Below are 22,795 nucleotides of genomic sequence, written 5' to 3'. Positions count from 1 at the left end.
CAGGGCAATGGGACTACCAGTCCACCCGGAGAGCTCCACCATCCCCTTCCCTTGGAAACGCTCCAGCATCTGAAGAGGAGCATATAGCTGTCGTAGTTCCTCCTGCAGCACCAGCTGTCATAGTTCCTCCTGCAGCACCAGCTGTCATAGTTCCTCCTGCAGCACCAGCTGTCATAGGTCCTCCTGCAGCACCAGCTGTCATAGGTCCTCCTGCAGCACCAGCTGTCATAGTTCCTCCTGCAGCACCAGCTGTCGTAGTTCCTCCTGCAGCACCAGCTGTCGTAGTTCCTCCTGCAGCACCAGCTGTCGTAGTTCCTCCTGCAGCACCAGCTGTCGTAGTTCCTCCTGCAGCACCAGCTGTCGTAGTTCCTCCTGCAGTACCAGCTGTCGTAGTTCCTCCTGCAGCACCAGCTGTCGTAGTTCCTCCTGCAGCACCAGCTGTCATAGTTCCAGATGCAACAGCAGCTAGAGGTGAACCTGCGCATATAATCCCTGCTGGTGAACAGCCTGTAGATCCTCTGTATTCTGCCCTGGGCAACGAATACATTTCCCTCCACAGGAGGCTCATAGCAAGCTGCGAGAGAAGAGAGAGAGACCAACCCAGGTTTTACAGAAGCCAACAGACTTTACTCCAGCATTCCATTGAGCTGCAATGGGACATGGCAGCATCTTTAAGTGGTAAAGTCCAAAACCAGTCTCAGATGCTGAGAGTTATTTCGGATATGCATATGCAGACTGACAACAGAAGGCGGGAACAAAAGCAACTGTTGGGTGTGTTGGTGGAGCATTTTACACACCAGCAGGACACTGCCTCCAGCCTCTCATCTGTGACCAGCACTCCAGCTGAATCATTTGAATCAGCACAACCCAGAAGAATCAGGAGATCCACTCCAGTTACCTCAGAACCCTCATCCAAGAAGCAAAGAAAAAAATAAATATTCTTATAGTTGACCATAAATCTTGTCCTCTGTTATTTAACATATAATTGTCATCCACATCCATGTGAGGGGTGTTTTAGTACAGTAATATTGTTAAAACATATAATAATACCTGTGTGGAAATGGCCCGAAAAGGTATTATTATCATGTTTATGACATTTTCATGTTCTATAAACCACATCACATAGTTGTGTATGAAGGGTACATATAATAATATTCACTTATAAGATGTAAATCAAAGTTTCTCACATCAATATAAATTGACACATGGGTATATCTAACTAATAATGTATTTACAGAAGGTGTGAACATAAGGTATAAACATCCATTTTCATCATTCTTAAAGGGACACTGAACCCAAATTTTTTCTTTCATGATTTAGATAGAGCATGACATTTTAAGCAACATTCTAATTTACTCCTATTATCAAACTTTCTTTATTCTCTTGGTATCTTTATTTGAAATTCAAGAATGTAAGTTTAGATGCCAGCCCATTTTTGTTGAACAACCTGGGTTGTCCTTGCTGATTGGTGGATAAATTCATCCACCAATAAAAAAGTGCTGTCCAGAGTTCTAAACTAAGAAAAAAGCTTAGATGCCTTCTTTTTCAATTAAAGATAGCGAAAGAACAAAGATAAAATGATAAAAGGAGTAAATTATTAAGTTGCTTAAAATTGAATGTTCTATCTGAATCACAAAAGAAAAAAATTTGGGTTCAGTGTCCCTTTAATGATAGTCAATAAATCATAGTGACCTAAACATGAATTCAACAAATGAGAAATAACAGTAATTAGGGTGGTTAAGGGAAGGGGGTTGGGATGTAGTAGTTTCACTTACATGCAGTGGAAATCCACAGTATGTAATTCTGCAAGACATGATATATACACATGCAATGGTTGGTGAGGTACTGTCAAACATCATAATACATGTGAATGTTACGGTTTACTGTACTTATGAACAAGTAACTTACAGGTGAAGTATTCCCGGATGACATAATCCCTCACTTCATTCCCCCTCAGTGTCCCCCTGTCCACATCCTCAGGTACAGGAACCAGCTGCTGCTGCTGCTCTTGGTCAATGTCCCCCAATAAACGTGTGTCCACAGCAACATTATGTAGAATACAACATGCATTGACAATGGAACACACTTTGTTGGGGTTATACTGTAGAGCTCCGCCTGTAACATCCAGACACCTGAATCTGGATTTTAATAGGCCAAAGCTCCTTTCGATGACATTCCTTGTTCGTATGTGGGCCTCCTGGTACATGAGTTGTGGCTCTGTAAGGGGGTGCACCAAGGGGGTTAATAGCCATGGTCTGCAGCCGTACCCTGCGTCACCTGTCAAGTAACATATGTATTCTGATTACTACAGGTACATCATGTGCTTAAAGGGACATAACATGGATTTCATTTAAAAGATATATTTAACCAAAACATTAAATTGGTGCATTGTAAGCAATCTACTTTTATGCCAGGATTAGTCTAGACCAAAATTCTATTTTAAAGGACCAGTCAACACAGTAGATTTGCATAATCAACAAATGCAAGATAACAAGACAATGCAATAGCACTTAGTCTAAAATTCAAATGAGTATTAGATTTTTGTTTCTGACAATTTTAAAAGTTATGTCTTTTTCCACTCCCCCTGTACCATGTGACAGCCATCAGCCAATCACAAATGCATATACGTACCATGTAACAGCAATCAGTCATTCACAAATGCATACACACTTATTCTTGCACATGCTCAGTAGGAGCTGGTGACTCAAAAAGTTTAAATATAAAAAGACTGTGCACATTTTGTTAATGGAAGTAATTGGAAAGTTGTTTAAAATGGCATGCTCTATCTGAATAATGAAAGTTTAAAGGGACAGTCTAGGCCAAAATAAAGCAATTTTGCTTTGTTCTCTTGGTATTCTTAGTTAAAAGCTTAACCTAGGAGGTTCAAATGCTAATTTCTTAGACCTTGAAGGCCACCTCTTTTCAGAATGCATTTTAACAGTTTTTCCCCACTAGAGAGCGTTAGTTCACGTATTTCATATAGATAACTTCACATGCACAAGCACAGTGTTATCTGGGAGCAGGCACTGATTGGCTAGACTGCAAGTCTGTCAAAAGAACTGAAATAAAGGGGCAGTTAGCAGAGGCTTAGATACAAGATAATCACAGAGGTTAAAAGTATATTATTATAACTGTGTTGGTTATGCAAAACTGGGGAATGGGTAGTAAAGGGATTATCTATCTTTTAAAACAATAACAATTCTGGTGCAGACTGTCCCTTTAATTTTGATTGAGTGTCCCTTTAATGATTCAGATAGAACATGCCATTTTAAGAAAATGTACTTTTAAGTGAAAACCTATTTATAGTATACTGTCCCTTTAAAGGGACATGAAACACACATGAACCTGCAATTTTCTGCAACCTTATAATTTACTTCTATTATGTCATTTGCTCAATTCTTTTGATATCATTTGCTGACAAGCATATTAGATATGCTCATTAGCTGCTGATTGATGGCTGCACATAGATACCTCATATGATTGGCTCATCTATGTGCATTGCTATTTTTTCAACAAAGGATATCTAAAGAATAAATCAAATGAGATAATTGAAGTGAATTGAATGTTGTTTAACATTGTATTCTCTATCTGAAACATGAGATAATTATTTTGTGTTTAGTGTCCCTTTAGTAGAAATATACAGACAGAATGAAGGTACTCACCAAGCAGCCATCCTCCCGAGAGTGTTCCATTGTCAAACATCTGGAATAAGGAGGTCTGGCGCAGGATGTAGGAATCATGTGCACTCCCCGGAAAGCCTGCATACACATGTATGAATTTCAGAGTGGTATCGCAGACCATCTGGCAATTCCATGAGTAAAACCCTTTCCTGTTAATATAGAGGAGTGGCTCCTCATGTGGGGCCACGATACGCACATGTGTGCAATCAATTACCCCCATGACATTGGGAATACCCGCAGTCGAAAGAAGCCTTGTTTAAGACGGTTCCATTCCTGGGGGGGTACGGGGGAAATGAATATATCGCTGTGTCTGGTTATCTAGAACAGTCAAAACCTCCCCTAGAATCCTGGAGAAGGTAGACTGCGCTAGGCCAGACACAAGCCCCTCTGTTGACTGGTATGAGCCAGATGCCAGGAAGTGTACAACACACAACAGCTTCTGCATACCAGTCAGAGCTCGGTTCCTATTCGCTTGAGGGTCAATATCATCCTTCAAGATCTCATATAGGTCAATGAGGCTTGCAGAAGTCAAGCGATACTTTTCCCTGACCTCCACTTCTGTCATCCCAAACAGGGTGACCCTAACCCTGTGTATCCTTGGTGCTCTTCTCCTCTGCTAATGCCTTCGTCTTATAGGCCCTGCTGGCCTATGGCCCGCTGCAGCAACAGCAGCATGGGGAGCACCAGGAACAGGGACAACAGCAGGAGGAGCAGGGACAGCAGCAGCAGCAGGAGCAGGGACGGCTACAGCACCATGACCAGGGACCTCAGCAGCAGGAATATCATCCAAAACAGGGGCTTGTAGGGGTTCCAGCACCCCTTGTGCCCCACGACGCTGTCTCTCTCTGAAAACAATATATTGCAAGGGAAACATGGTGGCTAATGAGGGTGTGCATTGGCAGGTATTTTAAGGCTGCAGGTGAGAGGTTGTGCTGTTTGTGATTGGTTTGACACACTTGCAGGGGCAGGAATAATAAATGCTTTTAAGAGGTTAACTATTTGTGATCAAACTGCTGATATGTATGTTGTTAAGCATGCATTTGTAAGGCCTTCAGAGAGTTACGTTGGTTTCTTAGTCAGTGCAAGGGTTCCTGCGCCTGCAATTTGTGGCGAGATGAAAATGGAGTAGATTTTCTGAAACCTGCGCGCGTAAGTCCTTACGCTGTATATTGGATACCAAACTGCGCGTGTTTTGTATGTCAGTCTATGGGCCAAAAAACGACGGGCAAAGGCAGAAATATACGGGCGTAACTTCTAAGTTACGCCATATATAGGATAGCAAACCCGTGCAAAATTTGGCGTCGCCGGCTTTTGCGGGCGACGATTTATATCGGATCGGGCCCCTGTTCGTTGGCAACTGTAATTGTTTGCACAGTTTTCTTTTTTTAAATGAGAAGGTGCAAAAATTGTGTTTTAAATAATCATGATTTAAATGATCCAGAACTTTGTCTCACCATCTTTTTACAGTAATAGAAATTGCACAAAGACAAACCTGGCTCCGATTTTGGCACCATTTTTGTGGCTACATTATTGCAATGGAGTAAACCTCCAGTGGTTTCACAATTTTAAGTATGAGAAATGATAAAATCCTGTTCTAGAAGATGAGATCAGTTGTGGACACTTCAAGAAACTCATTTCCCACAGTGTTATTGATTTCTACTCTAAAACTCTCCAAGCCATAAAATAATGCTGTCACAAGCAATGATTGAAAAAAAACAAACAAAAAAAAACAACGTTTAATATATTAAATGTGCCAATGTAATCATTGAGCAAACATGTCCAGGAAGGATACCCATCAAACACATATGCAAATGGCGCTCAGATTGTTTACCAGTTATAAGGATGGATTACTGAAGTAGCAGCACTGCACTACGGGAAGCTAGCTGAATACATAGGATGGGCCAATGACAAGAGGCATACATGTGCAGACACCAATCAGCAGCTAGCTCCCTGCAACTTTTATCATCAAATTTGTTTTGTTCTTTTGGTATTCTTAGTTAAAAGCTAAACCTAGGTATGCTCAAATTTCTGAGTCCTTGAAGGTTGCCTCTTATCTGAATGCATTTGACAGTTTTTCACAGTTAGAGGGCGTTAGTTCATGTATGCCATATATATAACATTGTGATCACGCCCGTGAAGTTACTTATGAGAGTGCTCTGATTGGCTAAAATGCAAGTCTGTCAAAATAACTGAAATAAGGGGGCAGTCTGCAGAGGCTTAGATACAAGGTAATCACAGAGATAAAAAGTATATTAATATAGTGTTGATTATGCAAAACTGGGGAATGGGTAATAAAGGGATTATCTATATTTTTAAACAGTAAAAATTCTGGAGTAGACTGTCCCTTTATTATCAATTTAACAATTAACCTAAAAGGGACGTGAAACCCAATTTATTTTTCTTTTATGATTCAGAGATGGCATACAACTTTCCAATTTACTTCTATTATCAAAATTGCTTCATTCTCTTGGTATCCTTTGTTGCACTACTGGGAGCTAGCTGAATACATAGGGTGAGCCAATGACAAGAGGCATATATGTGCAGCCACCAATCAGCAGCAAGCTCCCAGAAGTGCATTGCTGCTCTTAACCATACCTATGTTTTCTTTTCAACAAAGGATACCAAGAAAACAAAGCAACATAGATAATAGAAGTAACATGAAAAGTTGTTTAAAATTACATGTTCTTTCTAAATAATGAAAGTTAAATTTTGACTTTACTGTCCCTTTAAGAGGTGTAAAACAGTTTATCTTAATTGGGACCAGATATCAGAAAGATTGCGATGGACCCTAATATTAGATATTATAGATGTCTGGCTTCTCGGTATTCTTTGTAATTATTACACTTCATACAGATTTGCCAACCTCTGCTGTACGTCCTGTACTGTATATTTGTATTGTTAACTTGAGTCCACCATTATTTATGTTTTAGATAACGGCATTAACTTAAACCTTGTGTTCTGCTTCATTCTAGGTTTACTTTTTATGGTTTCATGCAAAGGATATCATCCAGTCCTTTAAAACACTTGAAAGGTAAATCGTTTCAACTACAAAATGAAATTAACTGAGCTTTATTGGAAAGTATTTAGTGCTAAGATAAAAACACTCTATTGTCTCTTTACATTCTAATTGAATGCTGTTTGCTTGTGTTGGGCTACATGTAATCTTTTCAATAACAGAAACATCAAGGTAGATTCTATTACAACTGCACAGTGCAGATCAGTGAAATAATAAGCAAATAAAACATAATCACTATATTTAGATAATAACTAGCAAAAAGTTTAATGAAGACACAATAAATATACTTCTTTCTTTTAAACCTATTGAAGTCCAATTTTGGGGAAGAATTATAGCAACATTAAAGGGACACTAAACCCTAATTGCAGAGCATGCAAATTTAAGCAACTTTCTAATTTACTCCTATTATCAATTTTTATTTGTTCTCTTGCTATATTTAATTAAAAAGCAGGAAGCTTAAGAGCGGACCATTTTAGGTTCAGCACCCTGTATAGCAAGCGTAACCCAGGTTCTGATCCAAAAATGGGCTGGCTCCTAAACTTTACATTCCTGCTTTTTAAATAAAGATACCAAGAGAACGAAGAAAAATTGATAATATGAGTAAATTAGAAGGTTGCTTACCAGGGGCGTAACTAGAAACCACAGGGCCCAGGTGCAAGAATCTAAGAAGGGCCCCCCCCCCCCAAAAAAAAAAAGAAAACTGAATTTGATACAGATATATATATATTTTTTATTATTTATTTATTTTTTTTCAACATAATAATGTCAAAATTAAACTTTCATATTTTAGATAGAGCATGCAATTTTAAACAAATTTCTAATTTGATTTGTTCTCTTGGTAGATAAATATCTCATTGAAACCCAATTTTTTCTTGATTTAAATGCAGCATACAATTAAAAAATTCTACTTTACTTTGATTATCAAATTGACTTCATTCTCTAGCTTCCTTTGTTAAAAAAAAGCAGGTAAGTAGGCTGAGGAGTGTGCACTTGTCTGCAGAACAATATGGCAGCAGTTTTGCAAGAACGTTATAAAATTGCAAGAACACTAGATGGCATTCTTGCAATGCGGTGCTCAGTGCACATAACCTACCTAGGTATACTCATCAACAAAAATACCATGAAAACAAAGTACATTTGATAATAGTAGCAAATTGGAAACCTTTTAAAATGTGTATGCTCTGTCTAAGTAACAAAATAAAAAAAAATAGGTTCAATAAATGTAGGCCCTAAATATAGAAAATGTCCACTCATTGGACCTTAGGGATCTTTACAATAACTATGAGTCTTATTGTGGCCTAATCACAATTATACCCAAAATTCTGCGTACTGTGATGTATTTAGTTTTTATGCTACCCTAGGCACTGTGAAATCTGCAACAATTTAAAGGAATATGAAACCAACATTTTTCTTTGCTGATTCAGAGCATACAATTTAAACAAATTTGCAATTTACTTCTATTGTCAAATTGGCTTTGTTCCTATGGTATTCTTTGTTGAAGAAATACCTAAGTAGGTGTCTGGAGCACTACATGGCAGAAAATAGTGTTGCAATCTAGGGCTCTTGCAAATTTATAACAGTCTTGCAAAACTGCTGCCATATAGTGCCCCAAACACATGCACGCTCCTGAGTTTATGTCTCTGCTTTTCAACAAAAGATACTAAATGAATGAAGAAAATGTACTGATAGACGTAATTGGCAAAGCTATTTAAAACTGCATGCCCTAGCTGAATTATGAAAGAATTTGTTGGGGTTCCATGTCCTTTAAGCTCATATTTACCTCATGTACTTCTCACAGCAGTAGGCAGTGATCACTTATCTGTAATTAAGGGACAGTAAAGTGAAATTTAACCTTTCATGATTCAGATAGAACATGCAATATTAAGCATACCTAGGTAGGTTTAGAAGCATCAATGCACTACTGGGAGATAGCTGCTGATTGCTGGCTACACATATATTCCTCTTGTCATTGGCTCACCAGATGTGTTCAGCTAGCTCCCAGTAGTGCATTGCTTCTTCTTTAACAAAGGATACCCAGAGAATGAAGCAATTTGATAACAGAAGTAAATGTGAAAGGTATTTAAAACTGTATGCTGTATCGGTTTCATCTCTCTTTAACAAATATAATATTGCAAGAGCATAGCACTGAAAAGATGTGTTATAGAACATAGAATATGCTGCCCCTCCTAAATCCTGCTGCCCTGTGCATACTTTTAGTTGGGTTGTGTGTTAATCTGTCAAATACAGAGGTAGTCTGAGCAGTCGGGGAATAGGCCCTGGACCGAGGACCCAGCTTTTCAACAAGAATATCAATAAAGTGTTCAACAAATATGTCTCTGTTTCCAATATAAAGTGGACTATGGAGCGGATGACTGCTGCTTCCCCCCCCCCCCCCATGAATAGTACTATTCTTTATGAACTGGAACAGTTAATGCAGATTGATCCCTGGTTTAAAAACTCTAAATTTATACAATATAAAAAAAAAAGAATTACTTTAATGTCCGTTTATTAGTAAAGTAAGCAAGACTTTTCACTTCCATGTCCCTTTAATGAATGCAGCTGCTCTATTGGCTAACATAAAATTCCAGCAGATCCTTACAAGTCTCTATGTCCATAACAGCTAGTGCTTTTTGTGTTTCCTATACATTGTCTGATCTGATGGGGTTAACAAGATCTGTTCTAAAATAATGTTACTAGACTACTGTATTTGTACATAGTGTACCAATAGTGTGTGCAACCTCTCAGTGTGCTCTGCACTGTACAGTTTGGCACAAGGAGACTGATGTCATTTTACTACACAGCACCAAACTGCTCCTAATAGACTAATATAACTGTCAGGATCCGCAGTAAAAAATAAAAAAAAAAAACTGCCTGAAACTGACAATAAAGCTACTCACAACAATAATATAAACCAAGGGCTGGTTATTTGCAAGGGGGCAGGACCAGGTCTTACACAACTACCACCTTTCCAAAGTCCTAACAAAGATTTATAACAAAGCAGCAACCGATTTCTTCACAGTCGTTTTACTAATGACATAATCATTTTTTTCTAAGGAGTTTTAGGGGTTAAACTACAGCACAGACAGAACCACTGCTTTTGCTCTGATGATAAATCATCGTTCGCTTACCTACTTATTCAGTTAAAGCAGGAATCAGCTGCAGAGGCGTAACTAGAAACGACAAGGCCCAGGTGCAAGAATCTGAGAAGGGCCCTCCTAACCCCCCCCCAAAAAAAATACATATACTTATTTATTTATTTTTTTCAACATTTAACACAGTAAAAAAAAAAGTGAAGTTGTTTGAAATGTTGGTATTGTTTTTTTTGTCAGCATCTACCACATTTGATAAAGGTGTCTGTGTAACAACAAAAAATAATGTCAAAATTAAACTTTCATGTTTTAGATAGAGCATGCAATTTTAAACACATTTCTAAGTTACATCTATTATCTAATTTGATTTGTTCTCTTGGTATCCTTTATTGAAAAGGCTCACTGCTGGAACCTATGTGCTGATTGGCGGCTGTGCATATATACCTATTGGGATTGGCTCACCCAATGTGTTCAGAGAATAACTCATTGTGTAGTTCATTAACAAATCTAGACAGGCCAGAAGGCTTGTTTTTCCCACAGAAAACGTCTGAATTACATTGTTTCCAATGCAGCAAAGGATTCTGGGTAAGAATTAGGTTCACAATGACGCACCTTTTTACTTCAAGTCTGCTTTTCAGCAGATTCCCTTAATGCCAGAGCATCACTGTTCACACAGCTTATAAGCTTAGCTAGGGTTAGTGCAGTGATTCATAACCATCCCAGGACAGACAGTTTTGTGGTTTTTGCCACTCATCAGCTGGGAAAAGGTTTGAATCACTGCTGAGTGAAGTTGATTTCGGGGCAAAATACAACAACATTTAAAATTAGGGGGAGGTAAAAGGTGAGTTTAAAATCCTCCACTAAGCACAAAATATAGAGAAAATAACTCATTGTGTAGTTCATTAACAAATCTAGACAGGCCTAGAAGGCTTGTTTTTTCCACAGAAAACCTCTGAATGTTGTATGTATATATATACAATATATATATATATATATATATATATATATATATATATATATATATATATATATACACACACACATATATACAAATAGGAATACTATACATATATTTTTTACACACATGATGTTACTATCCATCTAAAGTCCATGGTTGAGGGCAGTAAAGCATTTATAACTTAGGGCAAGTTTTATTTATTTGCCATAAGCGGTAAACTGAAATATAATGGAAGCCTTTTTAATTGACCTTGTGCCTGTATAGTAATGATGCACAAGCAGCAAATTGGCAAAAATAAAGAAGAGGGTAGCCCATATGCAACTACCAACAGAAAAAAAGACAATGAGTTGGTGAAAGATACAGATATTACAGTTGTGCTCTTAAAGGCAGAGTGACCAGAGAGAGCTGTCATGGCAGTAACCATGGATATGCACTAAGCTGCCTGTGGCGGTACCGTATTACTTTGCTTAGCAGAGTGAGGATTGCAGTGTTTAGCATCACCGCAGTAACAGCTGAAAGAGCTGCAAGGTGGGGTGAGGATGCTGATAGACCTGAATCCTGCTTCCTAACATCCTGATACCCAGCAGCGTAGTGAGAGATAAGAATAGATACTGACTGTGACCGATGAGCTCTGGAGTTCGTAGCTGTCTCTGCAGATGGACCATCCGATGGGCTGTGCGCTTTGATGGCTGGCTGTGTACAGGGGAGTCACTGGGCTCTGTCAGCCATCATGGCATTGCTACTAGTGTCACTCACACACCCGACGGGGACTTTACTTGCACAGTGCACTTGTCTTCTGCAAGTTCTGAAACAGCTACCGGCCTACCACCAACACCTGTCCAGATCTCTGGTATGCCATGAATAGGAGAATGACAGTTCCACTTCCCTGAGCTCACTCACTAGGCTGTTACTGCATTCACGCAGACACTCCGATAGCTCCTTATTTCCTGCTCACTCAGCAGGAAATGTTTCAGAGTGTTGCCATGGTAACCAACGGCAACGCTCTGATTTAAAACTGTCAGGAAAGTCAGTCACACAGCCGCACAGCACAGGCAAATGGAGAAGATCTCTGTGGGGGGAAGAGGTGCGGGGGACAGGCACGCGGGGGCAAGAAATTTTAAATAAAATAAAAATAAATAAAATTTGGAGAATTTTTTTTGTTGTGCTGAAGGTTGGGCCCCCCTGATTGGGGACCTCCTGGGCCCGGTTGCATTTACGATCTCTGCATCACTGGTAGTTTTGCCCCTGATAATTCCCTAGTTTTGCATAACCAACATGGTTAAATTAATATACTTTTTATCTCTGTGATAACCTTGTATAAGCTTCTGCAGACTGCCCCCTTATTTCAGTTCTTTTGACAGACTTTCATTTTAGCCAATCAGTGCCCTCTCATAAGAAACTGTCAAATGCATTCAGTTAAGTGGCGGCCTTCAAGGACTTAGAAATGAGCATATGAGCCTACCTAGGTTTAGCTTTCAACTAAGAATACCAAAAGTACAAAACAAATTTGATGATAAAAGTTAATAAAAAAGTTGTTTAAAATTGTATGCCCTATCTGAATCATGAAAGTTTAATTTTGACTAGACTGTCCTTTTAAACAAGAAAAAAAAAAGTTCCCCATAAAGGGCTAGATTAGTGGAGTGCAATCAATAGCGTAGTGTTTGTTATATTTTGTCACACAAGGAATAAAGCACCATCTGTTATTACAAGTGAAAGGTCAAATAATTTTAACCAAAACATGTTAACACAGACTAAAGTTTTTACCATGCCCTATACTTTTAATGGATAGTGCAGGGGAGGATCTAAGCTTGTTTATTGCACTCATAAGTGATTAGCTATGTAAAATGTAGCACTTTTTAAGACCTGAATTAAAGCAACATGATTAATAGTTTAGCACAAGACTATACAAATAACTCCTCTATTTACACATGATTGGCTTAGGGCACGCTCATAAGCATAGCACTTAATTTATATCAGACATGAATTATACTGAACACCGCCACATGTCTGTATTATATTTAGCACACCCGCACTATTCGACATGCACGTTATCGTGCACAAGATAAATGTAATTTGAATGCTATTGATTGTGCTTGAGTGATGTTAATGCACAATAGCTGCACTTAAAAACTAGGCCAAAATGTTTAATTAAACACCAAAAAAAAAAAAAACAGCAACAAAACTTTGCATTTAACTTTATTGAATTTGTTTGGCCTTTTCCCTACACAGTGATTATCTGCCCCCAATTGGCCACAGCAAATTGATATAAGATAAACAATGTTCAACAGGGGTTTTTTACTTTAAACTGCCCCATGTAGCAATATCTGCTTTTTCCTGTACCTTCATTGTACATACAAAAGGAGTACATGGGCAGGTGTATAGCCCAAGATAAAAAAAAACATTGAGGAGAATACTAGATATGTAAACTCTCAGTATTGGATGTTGGTCAGTCAGACTTATAGGGCCACTAAACCCAAAATCTTTCTTTCATGATTCAGATAGAACGTTCAAATTTAAACAACATTACAATTTACTTCTATACTGTAATTTATTTTGCTTCATTTTTTAGATATCCTTATTTGAAGAAAAAGCAATACACATGGGTGAGCCAATCATATGAGGCTTCTATGTGCAGCAACCAATCAGCAGCTACTGAGCATATCTAGATATGCTTTTCAGCAAAGAATATCACGAAAATAAAACCAATTAGATAATATAAGTAAATTAGAAAGATGTTTAAAATTGCATTCTCTTTCGAAATCATGAAAGAAAAAATGTGGGTTTCATGTCCCTTTAAAGGGACAGTACACTGTAAAATTGTTTTTCCATTAATGTATTGTAAATGACTTGTTATACCAACTGCAGAGTATAAAATATTTGAGAAATTCCATTTTCATGCTTATTTGTGTATATGAAGTAGCTGATTTTGTGCTTTGAAACCACAGCCTATTACAATGGGTTGAGCTTAAAGGTGATATCAGATCTCATTATGTTCTAAGTTTGTGTAAACAGACTTGCTTCCTTATCTTTTATTTGGCTGGAACACCAAAGCTCAATACATAGAGAGAACAATGGAAAATTATCATTTTATTACTTAACTATCCTGCATCCCACTGAAAGTGTAATCTCTTCTGCTGGCTGTGTATACTTAGGCTATACTCCAGTATTAATTTGTTCAGTATAGGTGGCGATACCACAGGCTAAATCAGCTATTTCAAATGCTGAAATAGGAGTAAAGGACCTACTTGTAACCAATTTAATACACTCTAGCAGGTTAAAAGGATCATTGGGAATAATTTAAAGGGGAGACATTTTTTGGGTGAACTGTCCCTTTAAGGCAAGCTCTTAATGTTGTATCAGAACATATGTCAGCACAAGCATCTTCTGCTCCTAATATGTGAATACAGAGATTACTTTTCCTGTCAGGAAAATACAGCAGCTTCCTACTGGAAACACACAAATTGCTCAAGTTTTAACCTTATTTATATTTTGTCAAATCTAGTTTGCACTGAAAACATCTGCATTCATTTGAACATATTAAAGGAAATTGTGTATATTGTTTATGGTTTTTTTCAAAGCTGCAAGTTTTTAATTTGAACTGATTAGGGATGTTACTGAAACATTATCTGCTTATCTGTAATCTGGTTGGGTTTAACATTTCTGAAAATAGTTATAATTGAGATCCCTGTATTCTCAGCTCTTTGGCTAGCTCATGAAAGTTTTTATTATATAGAGCTCTGCGGCAAAAGATTTTTTTAAATATATGAACTAATATTTGAATATTAAGAGATCCACTGTAAAGGACACAACACCTGATTGCTCAAAGCCATATTGTGTAGCCTGGATGGTATTTATGACAAAGAGTTAACATCTAATGCTCCTAGTGCTCTATGTGAAAACAACTCCACTTACTATAGCAATAAGTTACACAGAGAATATCTTTGCTTGCAGATGTTAGAGGCATAAGGGGTGATTTATTATTTTTATTCGCTATAGCGAATCATGTCCGTTTGACATCGGTAAATGCCGACAGCATACGCTGTCCACATTTATCATTGCACAAGTATTTCTAGTGAAATGCTTGTGCAATGCTGCCCCCTGCTCACTGGCGGCCAATTGACCGCTAGCAGGGGCCGTCAATCAGCCTGATCGTATCGGATCAGGATGATTTCAATCTGACACCTAAAAGGACAGGTTTTAAGGAGCAGTGGTCTTATGACTTCTGCTCCTTAACTTTTGTTTCAGACGAGCTTGAACAATTAGCCTCCAAAGCAGCATCCACTGCTTGATAAATGGAGTCCATAGACTTTGCTGTGGCGATTGATGTCCACCTGATATCGCTAAATGCCGACAGCGTATGCACAAGAATTTCCCCAGAAATGCTTGTGCAATGCCACCCCTGCACATTCGCTGCCAATCGGCCGCTAGTAAGGGGTGTCAATCACCCCAATCGTATCTGATCGGGATGATTGCTGTCCGCCACCTCAGAGGTGGCGGATTAGTTAAGGCGCAGCGGTCTTGTGACCGCTGCTTCTTAAGTTTTGTTTCCGGCGAGCCTGAAGGCTCACACGGAAACAGCTGCATTTGCAGCATCTTAAATAGGCCCCTTTAACTTTAATACAGAAAAAAGAGGTCATGTAAAGATTAGTATGTTTAGTTTAATGACGATAATGATTCAATAAAACACGGGTGAAATAAATATTGTGCTATAATAAGTTGCTTTGGTTAACATATTTAATACCAGACTGTTTGTTATTCTTTCACAAAGTTGCACAAAAGGTAATGCACCCTGCGCTATTGATTACGCTCCACATCTAGCGCACAATGGGGTTCCCTTGGTTTTACAGTCTGCTAAAGAGGAAAGTTACTCACAGTGCAGGCGCAATGCAAGACCAAGGCTGAGTTTATATAACAGCTGATACTGATTTTTTGATCTTTCAAATGATGTGTAATTGTAGTTCTGTTTTGATTGCTTCAGTTTGTTATACCAAGAACAAAAGGGTTGATCACAATCCATTAGAAAAGTGTATCTAATTATTTATCTACCGACACTGATGGAGATTTTCTGTAGAAAAAAATAGATAAACCTTTCTAAAGGTGAGAGCTCCCTTTCCCAGGTGGGCTTTGACAGAAATGTCCCATAGTCTTTTCACCTAAATGCAAGGAGACACCTTTCCCTCTCTTGTCATTCCTAGTTCTGTCCATCATAGGATTGTCAGAGCTAGGGTTCTATTTCTTACCTCTACATTATGGTGGAGGCTGTGGCTTATACTTCCCACCTGCGGTTTTGCTGATCTTATTCCCAAAACCCTGGGCTCTCCTGATGCGTTGGAGGCATGCACATGCCCTATATCATATTGGGTTTAGGCTGGTTAGGAGGCAACTCCAGTAATTACCAAGGGGTATCCCTTGGGTGTCACTATTCCCTGAATATGAATTTTATTTAGATTTATTGTCATTATATTTAAGTAAGGGGGGTTAGGGTTAGACTTAGGTTTAGGGGTTAATACATTTAATATAGTGGCATCGACGTTGGGGGCAGCATATTAGGGGTTAATAAATGTAGGTAGGTGGCAGCGATGTTAGGGCCGGCAGATTAGGGGTTAATACTATTTTACCAGTGTTTGCTATGCGGGAGTGCAGCGGTTTAGGGGTTAATATATTTATTATAGTGGCAGTGATGTACGGTTCGGCAGATTAGGGGTTATAATATTTATTTTAGTGTTTGCAATGTGGGGGGAGGGGCTCGGTTTAGGGGTTAATAGGTAGTTTAGGAGTGTTAGTGTACTTTTTAGCACTTTAGTTAAGAGTTTTATGCAACGGCGTTGTAGTGTAAAACTCTTAACTACTGGCTTTTAAATGCGGTACCAGGCTTGACAGGAGAGGGTGTACCGCTCACTTTTGGTCAGACTCATAATACCGGCACTATTCAAGTCCCATTGAAAATATAGGATACGCAATTGATGTAAGTGGATTTGCGGTATTTCCGAGTCTGGCCAAAAAAGTGAGTGGTACACCTGTACCTGCAAGACTCGTAATACCAGCGGGCATTAACCCTAACGCACAACTCGTAATCTAGACCTATGTGTTGCTAGTTAGTGCCAAATATTATTTCTAGTGTAATTTGTATCTTTAAGAATGAATTAATTTGTGTGCTAATTACTCCCAGATGGGAAATTTATTTTACAATTGTCACCTGTCTCTGTATTAAATAAATCCCTCTCAGGAAACACTTATTACAGCTTTTAGTGAACGTTCCCATAATTCTTAAAATGAGTTGAAAATTATTTACTTTACAAGGTGCATTACAAAAATATGTCCAGCAGGTGGCAGTCTTTTTCAACAAATAAATACAAAATAAGGCAAAGAATCTAAAGGGAAGCAAAATTAAAATATATAAGCACAGCATACCTGGGACTAAATGTATTATGGAGTTCTTTGCTTCAAACAGTTTACAATCTAATTAATGTGGATTGCATTTCACACCACTGACATGGTCCACTTGCATTGACTGTAATTTTAAGGAAATACGAGAATCAATTTTCTGTATGTCTCATGCTGGATAAAGCCAATGTTAAATATAAGAATACAATAAATAAATACAAAAATAAAAAAGGCCAAAAGAGAGGTTAACAATAATATGTTAGTATCATAATATAATAACATCAATTTATTAGTTCGTAACATTTTTCTAAAAGTCCCATAAAGGCAGTGTACTGAAGCGTTAGGAATAGTCAACATTGGGGCGCCTTGTAAGTTGGTGACTGGCTAAGCAGAATATAGCCATATTGTGTGACTAAGATCCCAATTTTAAAAATAAAGCATAGGTGATTTTTGCAGCATTTAAAACTGTTTTGTTTGCTTTGTGCCAGTACACTCTGTTTTGTGTAACTATTTGGGCATCTTTGGGATTGCAGCCAATGAGAATTAAATCTGTATTTTTGAAAGGTGCGCTAAACAAAACTTTCTGCATTTGTTTCAAATCACCCCAGAGATTTAACTAATGTTCAAGTCTGCGAACCGTGAAGGACATTTCAAAACCTTAAAGAAATGGTAAACTTGCAGAAGCTGCTAACCAGCATTTAAATTATCTCTACATTTAAATATTAGTTTCATTCCAGATTTTTTTTCTTTTTTTTTGCCATTACTAAAAATATTACTTATCTTGACTACTTTTATCTTTACAGTTCTGTACACCCTTCGCAAATCTGGCTTTTTTAAATTTTAGTGGCGTTTTTATAAATGTCGAAGGGAAATGTGTACCGTACAACACTACAACGGGGAAAAAAAACACTTATTTACAGAGGTGTGATCATTTCTGAAGGGAAATACCTGTTTGGAGATAGCCGGAGTTTATCTATTATGTTAACTCAAATTGTAAGTGCTCGTTACAAAGGGATATTCACGCTCTCTCTGTAGGACTATAAATTTGAGTGATCTGAAAAGCTTTTTACTTGACCATTAAAGTCGTCAATCCCCGGCCCCAATGAACTAACCCCTTTATAACTACTTAATTATATAAATAAGACTCACACACATAACCTTGGTATAAAATTGGCCGCAGCCCTTTTATTAAATAACAATAATTTAAATATTAAATATTAATAATATAATAAAACATTTAACAGAACATACCTAATGTTCTTAATAACATTAAACATAACATTAAACATATTGCCAATTCCCCACAGCGGTGCTAGTTCCCAAACCCACAAAAAACAACATGCCCGTCATTCCAAAAACTGGACTCAACTATATACACGTTGAGTCCGTACCAATCACACCTCAACTTTAATAGGGAACCCCTTGTCCCTATAATAAACCAGTAGCCCGCTCACCCCATGGAGAGGCAACTTCTTAAAATCCCCCAAATCACTTGGCCATCTTGCTTCAAATATTTGTCTGGGAACTAGCACCCCCGCCTTGCTTGCGACAATCACAAACAAGGAGAGAAACACCCTTTAGTTAGGGAGGGAGGGAGCACTTTCAAAAACAATTTTCTGTCAAGTTGAATACTTGACTTTCCCGCTCTTTTCTTAAGTACGCTGTGGCGCGTGCTAGCACCACCCACTTTACCATGATACCCAATTAGAAAGAATCAGGCCTATTCCTCCAAAGGTCATGGCCCCTTCCCGTTACTCCGCACTCCCAGGGGCTCCTTGACCTTTAAAGTTGTCAATCCCCGGCCCCAATGAACTAACCCCTTTATAACTACTTAATTATATAAATAAGACTCACACACATAACCTTGGTATAAAATTGGCAGCAGCCCTTTTATTAAATAACAATAATTTAAATATTAAATATTAATAATATAATAAAACATTTAACAGAACATACCTAATGTTCTTAATAACATTAAACATAACATTAAACATATTGCCAATTCCCCACAGCGGTGCTAGTTCCCAAACCCACAAAAAACAACATGGCCGTCGTTCCAAAAACTGGACTCAACTATATACACGTTGAGTCCGTACCAATCACACCTCAACTTTAATAGGGAACCCCTTGTCCCTATAATAAACCAGTAGCCCACTCACCCCATGGAGAGGCAACTTCTTAAAATCCCCCAAATCACTTGGCCATCTTGCTTCAAATATTTGTCTGGGAACTAGCACCCCCACCAACGACTGGTCTGCCCAAGCAGCCCAGTCCCGCCAAACCTAAAACTTTCTGTAAAGCTTCTTTAATAACAAACAAAAATAGCTGCAGCCCAAATTGATTGAAATGAACCCCATCTTTTAAATAAAACTCCTTAGACCCCTCGACCTCAAAATCAGGGTGAAAAACAACACCCCCCCAGCCTTCTAACAAAGGAACTAATTATTTTATTAATTTTTTTACGGCTCCGCTCCAGTTTTTCATAATCCCAGGCAGACCTCCAAACCAGGCGTGGAGTAATTTGTGACCAAATTATTCTTATCTCAGGATAAAGATCTTTAATATTACCTAAGTCTTTTTTAATTCTTCTGACTAACTCCTTTTGCGGAATAAGGCCCAAATCATTCCCCCCCAAATGCAACACCAAAACTTCAGGATGATGGAAAACCTTACTATATTCAACAAATAATGGAAACAAATGTTCCCAACACATGCCCCTAATCCCAAACCATTTGACTTCCCATTGGCCCACTGGACACCCGAGCTGCAGGCCGCCTATTTTCTTACTGGTCTCAGCATTGGCCCAATAAATAAATGAATGCCCCATCACCCATACGATCCTCACACCTGAAAAATACAAGAAAATAAAGAAAAACATTCAGGATGTCATTTCATAAAACCACTCACCCAACATTTCTTTTTCTTTTTTTTTTTTTTTATATTCTCAACTCAGGCCTAACATAAGATTTATAACGATTTGATCCCCATCTCCAAATCCTTTTAACTATATCTTCCCTCAAACCTAATATAGAAGCCTCAGTAGCAGCCCCTATACGAAATGAGTGAGACCCAAAATCCAATGGATTAAGGCCTAATAAACCAATTGCCCCTTTTAGAATAGCCCTAAATTGATACTGTGACAAAAAGGAACCATCAGAATGAATTAATAACGGGCCATCATGCGAAGGCCGTAAAGCCCCATAATGCAACAATACTTGACAAGGACACACTACTGACCCACTAGGGAATAGGACTATATTCTTGCCTTTTTTATAAATGTCTGTTTTACTACCCTTCAATAAAATTTCAACCCTATTTTCATCCCATATCACGTCCTCTTTCTGTAAACCCCCAGCAACCCTTCTGCTTGGACTTACTAATTCCGATATCCGGAAAGCCCCGAAAAAAGCTAACACAAAGGCAGTACGAAAAAGGGATAATTCAAATGATGATGAACAAATATAAGACAACACTACCCAAATCTTTTCAAGTAATGTAAATGTAATTGGCCTTCTCTTATCTACATTCTTTACCTTCTTTTTTAAACCCTTAAGAACCTGACGTACCCAAAAAACCTTTGTAGCATCGCACATACCCAATAAACTAAATCTGTAGGCTAGTGCAGCCAATCTTTTATCCATATTGGATGCCTACAAACCCAAAGCCCCCCAATGCCACAACCATTCTAGTAAACAACCCGTGACATCATCAATCCCTTCCCTGAGTTCAGCCTGACCCAACCACGTTTCCCATTCTCTCCAGACTGATACATAAGAAGACCAAGTACCTGGAGCCAAAGAATTTTTAACTAACTCAGCCAATCCTCCTCCCCAAGCCTCCATAACTGATCCGGGAAACTCACTCCAACTGCGTCGGCATGAGGCGCTAGTTCTCGGAAACAACTCCACTGTGAACGAGATAAAGCATCTATCATATTACACTTCCCAGGAATGTATTTAGCTCTAACCAAAACATTCATACTCAGACATTTTAAAACCAGCACTCTCAGTAAACGTAAAACTGGTGGAGAAGAAGCAGATAACGAATTGATAGCAGAAACCACACCCATATTATCCGTGTGGAATAATATAGATTTGGTAACCAATTCACCCTCCCAAACATATAAAGCTACCAATATTGGAAACAGTTCAAGAAATACTAGGTTTAGAGTTAAACCCAGGCCCACCCAGGACTGGGGCCAAACAGCCGCACACCAATGACCCTGAAAATAAGCCCCGAAACCGACACCACCAGCCGCATCAGTTACCAAATCTAAATCCACATTGGAAACCCGAGCTTCCATGAAGATTGAAGCTCCATTAAAATCTTTAAGGAATTCCAACCATACTCTCAAATCATCTTTGTGCCCTTTTCTAACCCTTACAAAATGATGAGGCTTCAATACACCAGATGTGGCCAAAGACATTCTCCTGGAAAATACTCTACCAATGGGAATGATTCTGCAAGCAAAATTCAAATTACCCAAAAGTGACTGCATTTCCCGCAGAGTCACCTTACTGACACCAAGAAACCGCTGAATCATTTCCGACAAATCCACAATCTTTTCCCTCGGCAATCTACATTCCATTTTAGCCGAATATATTGTAATCCCCAAAAAATTGAGGGCCGTGACTGGACCCTCAAATTTTTCCATTGCAATAGGAACCCCAAAATCAGATGCCATTAGATAAAAACAATCCCTCAACTTCACACAAATATCCGATTCTGGAGGGCCCACAAAATGAAAATTATCAAGATAATGTACAATAGATGAAAATCCCGACTTGAACTTCACAACCCATTCCAAAAAGGAACTAAAAGACTCAAACAAAGAGCAGGAAATGGAACACCCCATTGGGAGACAAAGGTCCACATAAAAAGCTCCATCAAAACAACAACCCAATAGGTAGTGCGAAGAAGGATGAACTGGCAGCAGACGAAAAGCTGCTTCAATATCAACTTTAGCTAACCATGCAAACTGGCCCGCATCCCTAACTAACTTGACCGCCAAGTCAAAAGAAGCATAGGACACTGACGCCAATTCATCAGTAATGCCATCATTCACAGAACCACCTTTAGGGAAAGACAGATGATGTATAAGACGGAATTTTCCTGGATCCTTCTTAGGAACCACACCCAAAGGGGAAATACGCAAATGAGGAATAGGGGGGACTTCAAAAGGCCCAGCCATTCTCCCCAAAGAAACCTCTTTCTCAAGTTTACTCTTAACAATATCTGGCCATTCCCTAGCTGACTTCAAATTGCCTCTATAGTAAACAACACCCCCGGAAGATGGTATTTTAAAACCGAATTCAAAGCCGTGCATCAATAACAAAGCTTTCTTTCATGTAATTAGCAAGAGTCCATGAGCTAGTGACGTATGGGATATACATTCCTACCAGGAGGGGCAAAGTTTCCCAAACCTTAAAATGCCTATAAATACACCCCTCACCACACCCACAATTCAGTTTTACAAACTTTGCCTCCGATGGAGGTGGTGAAGTAAGTTTGTGCTAGATTCTACGTTGATATGCGCTCCGCAGCAAGTTGGAGCCCGGTTTTCCTCTCAGCGTGCAGTGAATGTCAGAGGGATGTGAGGAGAGTATTGCCTATTTGAATGCAGTGATCTCCTTCTACGGGGTCTATTTCATAGGTTCTCTGTTATCGG

The 22,795-nt window shown here is 38.6% G+C and overlaps 1 protein-coding gene across 1 annotated transcript in view; it reads left to right on the top strand.

Annotated features, from left to right (window-relative positions):
• Positions 1-22,795, top strand: part of OTOP1 (otopetrin 1) — a 231,884-nt gene that overhangs the window by 162,458 nt on the left and 46,631 nt on the right. Inside the window, exon 3 of the mRNA XM_053700296.1 lies at positions 6,653-6,711. Coding sequence (XP_053556271.1) covers positions 6,653-6,711 — 59 coding nt within the window. The remainder of the gene's footprint in view (positions 1-6,652; positions 6,712-22,795) is intronic.

Source organism: Bombina bombina, chromosome 2 (assembly GCF_027579735.1).
Source record: "Bombina bombina isolate aBomBom1 chromosome 2, aBomBom1.pri, whole genome shotgun sequence".
Lineage (NCBI taxonomy): Eukaryota > Metazoa > Chordata > Amphibia > Anura > Bombinatoridae > Bombina > Bombina bombina.
Note: the sequence above shows the minus strand (reverse complement) of the source record. Positions and strands in the feature narration are given on the sequence as shown.